General features: G+C 46.5%; 1 protein-coding gene across 1 annotated transcript in view; it reads right to left on the bottom strand.

Annotated features, from left to right (window-relative positions):
* Positions 1–1,806: 1,806 nt before the first annotated feature.
* The window catches only part of plxnd1 (plexin D1), a 146,978-nt gene continuing 142,784 nt past the window's right edge, over positions 1,807–6,000 (bottom strand). Inside the window, exons 34-36 of the mRNA XM_061904274.1 lie at positions 4,234–4,374; positions 4,077–4,151; positions 1,807–2,664 (exon numbers count right to left, since the gene is read on the bottom strand). Coding sequence (XP_061760258.1) covers positions 2,548–2,664; positions 4,077–4,151; positions 4,234–4,374 — 333 coding nt within the window. The 3' untranslated portion in view covers positions 1,807–2,547. The remainder of the gene's footprint in view (positions 2,665–4,076; positions 4,152–4,233; positions 4,375–6,000) is intronic.

Below are 6,000 nucleotides of genomic sequence, written 5' to 3'. Positions count from 1 at the left end.
CGTTTGGTTTATTCCAGTTAAAGTTAAGTACTACTGACTAGAGATTATATCATCCGCAACCGCATCACTAAAGTCGTCATCCACCCGCCATCCACCAGAACCAACATTTTATCATAACCGCAACCGCCCGCCATCCACCAGAACCAACATTTTATCAAAACCGCAACCGCCCGCCCGTAGTTATATATCAGGGGTCCTCAACCTTTACCACTCAAAGAGCTATTTTGACCCGTTTCACAGAGTAAAGAAAACAATGGGAGCCGCAACCATTCTCGCGAACATTTGCTGGTGCTCATCCAGATAACGAGAATAAGGGCGTTTCATGAAGCCATTGCCTTTGACGCCTTCTATAACATGTACAGACAGCTTGCCAGTCCAGCAACATGTTGTATGTGGCTTCCGCAGATACACGTACAAGATTGAAAGGCATACTTGGTGATACAGAGTACACTGATGGTTGTGATATAAACAACTTTAAGACTCTTACTAATATGTGCCACACTGTGAAGCCACACCAAACTAGAATGACAAACACATTTCGGGAGAACATCGTCACAGTAACACAACATAAACGCAACACAACAAATACCCAGAATCCTTTGCATCCATGACTCTTCCTGACTACCGTATATTTTACACCCCCGTGGCCCCAACCCCGCCCACCTATATAATAATAGTTTGTACATGTTGTAAAAGGCGTCAAAGGCAATGGCTTCATAGCACGCCCTTATTCTTGTTATCTGGTTGACCATCATCAGATACCCACCCGCGAGAATGATTGCGGCTCCTATTGTCATCTTTACTTTGTGACACGGGTCAAAAGGGCTCTTTGAGTGGCAAAGGTGGCTGAACCCTGAACTATGTATATTAAATATTGTCGAATGGCTCAGTCGCCACCTGCCCGAATCTATTTAAAATAAATGTTTTCGACATGTCACCCGCCCGACCCGCGGTTTATCCGCGGACGAGACCGCAAACCGCGCATACTAGATGTGGTGAAATTACCCTCTGCGTTTGACCCATCCCCATGTTCCACCCCCTGGGAGGTGAGAGGAGCAGTGAGCAGCAGCGGTGGCCGTGCTCGGGAATCATTTTGGTGATTTAATCCCCAATTCCAACCCTTGATGATGAGTGCCAAGCAGGGAGGTAATGGTTCCCATTTTTATAGTGTTTGGTATGACTCACGCCAGTGTCTCTCAGCGTGCTAAGAGGTGGGTTGTGTTGTAGCTGGCACTAAAGGAATCCTCCTAACATGCCCAGAACATTTGGCAGCTGCATGTTTCAAAACATAGCAAAACGCCACAGGGGGGAACATAAGTAGATGAGTGTATCCATGGTGACAGTACATTTAAAAAATGATAAATGGGTTGTACTTGTATAGCGCTTTTCTACCTTCAAGGTACACAAAGCGCTTTGACACTATTTCCACATTCACCCATTCACACACACATTCACACACTGATGGAGGGAGCTGCCATGTAAGGCGCTAACCAGCACCCATCAGGAGCAAGGGTGAAGTGTCTTGCTCAGGACACAACGGACGTGACGAGGTTGGTACTAGGTGGGGACTTGAACCAGGGACCCTCGGGTTGCGCACGGCCACTCTACCACTGCGCCATTAAAAATCCTCAATTAAATAACACTACTTTTGCACTTGTTATTAACTGTACACGGAATCTTAGTACATCACACACAACATGCTCACAAATAGTACACATAATTTTATAGTTTACACACACTATTTAGCACTTGTTATTTGGATATTAGTAGTTGTAGTTTTATGATGTCATGGCCATAGACGCAATAAACCCCTAAATACTGTCGTTTATTTCACCAAGTCTGACAAATCATTTGGCATCACAAATACAGTCATAGGAGACACTCTGCATGAGATAATATAGAGATCACATTTGAAATTTCCCTCCAGTTTGGTCAGAATGATTGGTCTACAAGCACATGGATGACTTCAACACGATTGTGGCAGCTCTTAATTCCCAGCGAGCTGCACACCACTTCAGTCTCTGGTCCTCCAGACCTTGTCCACCGCAAAGCACATCGGGACAGAATGTTCAAAGCACCGGTGGTGGTGAGTCGCCCCTGAGAAGGCTTTAAAGTGACAGAGGAAGAGTTTGTCACCGTCCTTTTCCTCCAGACGCACAGGCCAGGCGAAAGCATTACGAGACATCTATAAATATTGCTATGGACATTATAGTACAATACAGTGCATCATTGGCTCGTTCCCTTGAGGAATGGGTTCAGTGTGTTAAGACAACCACTAGGGCTTTAGGTCCAACTAACTGTACAGACATCCGGAAAAAAAGCCTCACCCCCACGCTTCCCTTTAAAGCATAGCTGAGCCAGATTGGAATTCAGTTCAAAGATTTGGGAAAATGAGCCTGCATTTCCACCTCACAAATGCAGGCCTTGCTATGCTTCACGCCGGGGAGAGCGCTAATGACACTCGTCAAGGCTCATTCCGCCGTGTCCGCCCGCCTCGGGCAGGAAGGAGCAAGGCGCCCGGAGAGAGAGGCGACGGGCGGAGGAGACTCAGGCCTCGCTGCAGCACTCGTAGATGTTGTCCTCCACCAGGGCGATGACTTGCTCGAACTTGTGGTGCAGCTGAGTGCGGCGTGCGGTGGGGTTGGACTCCAAGGCGTTCACCACCTGGACAAGAGAGCGGTAACAAAAGCAGGACATTGAGTGGCGGTGATGCATTCATGCCACCAGGAGAGGGCACCTGCTTCAGATGCCTTCACGCACGCCTCCGCACCACAAAGAGCCCTTCACATATTTACAAAACCAACATCTGCTGAGTTTTGTCACGCGCCGTAGTCGCCACAGTCGCTGGGATGTCGAGAGCTCTTAGCGTCAGCGTGCGGAATGAACTGAACAGGGGCGAGAGAATAGGCAATCAGAAGCCTTTCACTAAGTGCTGCGACTCGCAGCCTCGGCCCTTAGCTTGCGTCTGCAGCGCAGAGAGCCGCTAACTATTATTTTCTCCAGGGGCTCCTTCAAGGCGCAGTCATCAATGACTAAGCTTCTTCCCGGGAGGTTAAAAAAAAAAAATAGAGGAATTGAAAAATATCAGCCGAAGTTGAAGGGGCCCTTTTGAGGATTCAGGGAGCATCACCCCTGAAGTTGAAGAGATTTGACCATTTTTAAGATGCTGTGGCAATATAAATTCAGTAGCAAGAAAACAAACCAATGGTCTCAGGTTTCTTATAGAACAGATGTTCTTAACCTTGTTGGAGCAACCGAAACCCAGCAGTTTCATATGCGCATTCACCCAACCCTTCTTTAGTGAAAAATAAAATGTTTTTTTTTTTTCAAATTCAAGACAAAGTTATATTTTTTTTACTGGTGCACAAAATGAACCACAACAAATTACGCACCTGCAAATTAGATGGAAAATTAGAGGAAACATTGTTTGACGGTATCCATAATACGCCAATATGGAGAAGTTTTATGAGTCGGGTGTGTCTTGACCTCCACGCTCGCACGCACGCACGCACGCACGCACGCACGCATGCACGCACAGTTATCATTAATAACAGTATATTTTGCAGTGTCCTTTTTAAATCTTCTGTCAGGTGACCTACATTTGATACACTACACCAGTCCATCTCTCATTGATGCCAGAGATGAATAAGTCTGATGATACTAAAAGGATTTTACATAATCCGACAGCTCTTCTCGGATCCTCGATGGTTCCTTAATGTTTCCACCATGCAATAATAACAACACCACTTATCGATGGCGTTGTAAAGACAGACTGACTTGTTGCATCACATTACTGTTGCGCACTCATAAATAAGGCAGACTGCTTGGTTAGGATTGCACCACTTTGAAGTGATATTCATCATTTTCTACAAGGTTGAGAGGTTTAGCCTTCATTAAAAAAAAGTAACAACCACCATTTAGCTCCAGATAAGAGATACAAGCCATCTGTCAGCTTGTAAGTGAGCTGCAAGCACTCTGATCCTTGTCTGTGACACTAATATGTGGCTGAGTGATGTATAGGTGCTAATCCGCAAAGAGAATGACCTCAGACCTCATGAAAAGAAGATGCTTCATACCTGGTTTCTGTATCTCTTGGCATAATTGTAGATCTCCGTCAAGGCCAGGTTGGTGTTGAAATCATTTCTGTATTTCTGCAAGACGCAGTGCAGATTTTCCCATCAGATTGAAGTCCACAACTAAAAGGTTTGTTCTTATCGAACTTGTGTTACTCACTCGAGATTCCTCAGCCAGGTGAGCGTTCATCTCCTGCTCGCTGAGAGGCGCCATGTCCTGTATCTGCTGGTAGTACCACTGCACCCTCTTCTTGTACTCCGGGATCTCCTTGGCATACAGCAGCTTGTTGGTCGGAGAGTCCTGCAGAAGAAGTCATCATTTATACACAGAACTTTATTCGGCAGTAACTTGATAAACTTTACTCCTCAGCTTGACGGAGTACTCCCATTAACATCAAGTCTTATCAACTTTCTGACCTACTGAGAAGAGACAATGAAGGGGAGGGAAGGCGCTTTTTTTTTTTTTTCCGAGCTCACATTCCACACTGAGCAATACTCCTTCATGTCACTCTTGCAACTTCCTGCCTCGCGCTCACTTGGGCAGAAATAAGAGTCGCTGGGCTGAGCGGTTGTGAGCACATTCAGGTTTTTATTGGTGACTATAGTTGGGTTAGTGTGTCCGTGGAGGAAAGGGAGAAAGAAGTAGGACAGAGTGGGGAGAAGGGGGTTTGGGGCAGCGGCAGCAAATGTGCTTACAACACAACTTGTGTGTCATAAGTTATTTGTGTCACCTTGTGTGCTCCTCCTGATAGGGAAGCGTCTCTCTTCCTGTTTGCAAGGTCACTTCCTGCCGTTTGCCCATCTGCTCGGCAACCCACCGTGACCCCTCACCTCTGCGGGTGGGTGCCTCTCGCCAGATAAGAGCGTCTCAGTGGAAACGGGGTGCATTGCTTCGTTTGATGCCCCGACCTGCAGCGCGCAGGCTAAACCAGACCCACTGGCCTTTTACACCGCCCTGAGCCCGTCGTGCACGTTCTCACAAGCACAGTGTAAACACTTGTGTAGAAGGTTCTGTTGAGATCAACTCCTTCGGCCGCAGGAGAGCATGTGCTCATATCTTTGACCCTCATGACGCAGACTTATGCAGATGAGATGGTTATTTCTGATGCATGCATATGTGAAGTTGGCCTCCATATTCAGAAGAGATTTACTGAGATGCCAATACCACGCGCTAAACAGAGTGTGCAATCTAGGAAATGGTGTGTACTATTAGTGGGAGTGTTGCGCGTGATCTACTAAAACTACGTGGACAAATCAAAATTGGTGCAGGGCGCCTTATTTAAATGAGCATACTATACGGGGCATCACCACAAAGACGCTCTTATTTACTGCACATACATGTTATCATGCTCCTGCTCATGGCAGAGTAGCTGCACTTACTGTGCTCAAGGCGCAAAAAAATGCACACTTAAAGAAGATTTTTTTCATATAGGAGATCCATCCATCCATCCATTTTCTACCGCTTGTCCCTTTTGTGGTCGCGGGGGTCGCTGGAGCCTATCCCAGCTGCATTCGGGCAGTAGGCGCGGTACACCCAGGACAAGTCGCCACCTCATCGCAGGGCCAACACAGATAGACAGACAACATTCACACTCACATTCACACACTAGGGCCAATTTAGTGTTGCCAATCAGCCTATCCCCAGGTGCATGTCTTTGGAGGTGGGAGGAAGCCGGAGTACCCGGAGGGAACCCACGCAGTCACGGGGAGAACATGCAAACTACACAGAAAGATCCCGAGCCCGGGATTGAACTCAGGACTACTCAGGACCTTCGTATTGTGAGGCGCATGCAGTAACGCCTCTGCCACCATGCTGCCCTCGTATAGGAGATATGTTAGTAATATATATTATAAATGACAAAATATGTTAGTAATACATATTATAAATGAAAAAAAGTCAATATTTTTTTTTATATTGGAGATACAT

This window comes from Nerophis ophidion, linkage group LG06 (assembly GCF_033978795.1).
Source record: "Nerophis ophidion isolate RoL-2023_Sa linkage group LG06, RoL_Noph_v1.0, whole genome shotgun sequence".
NCBI lineage: Eukaryota > Metazoa > Chordata > Actinopteri > Syngnathiformes > Syngnathidae > Nerophis > Nerophis ophidion.
This window is presented reverse-complemented; position numbering and strand designations above follow the sequence as displayed.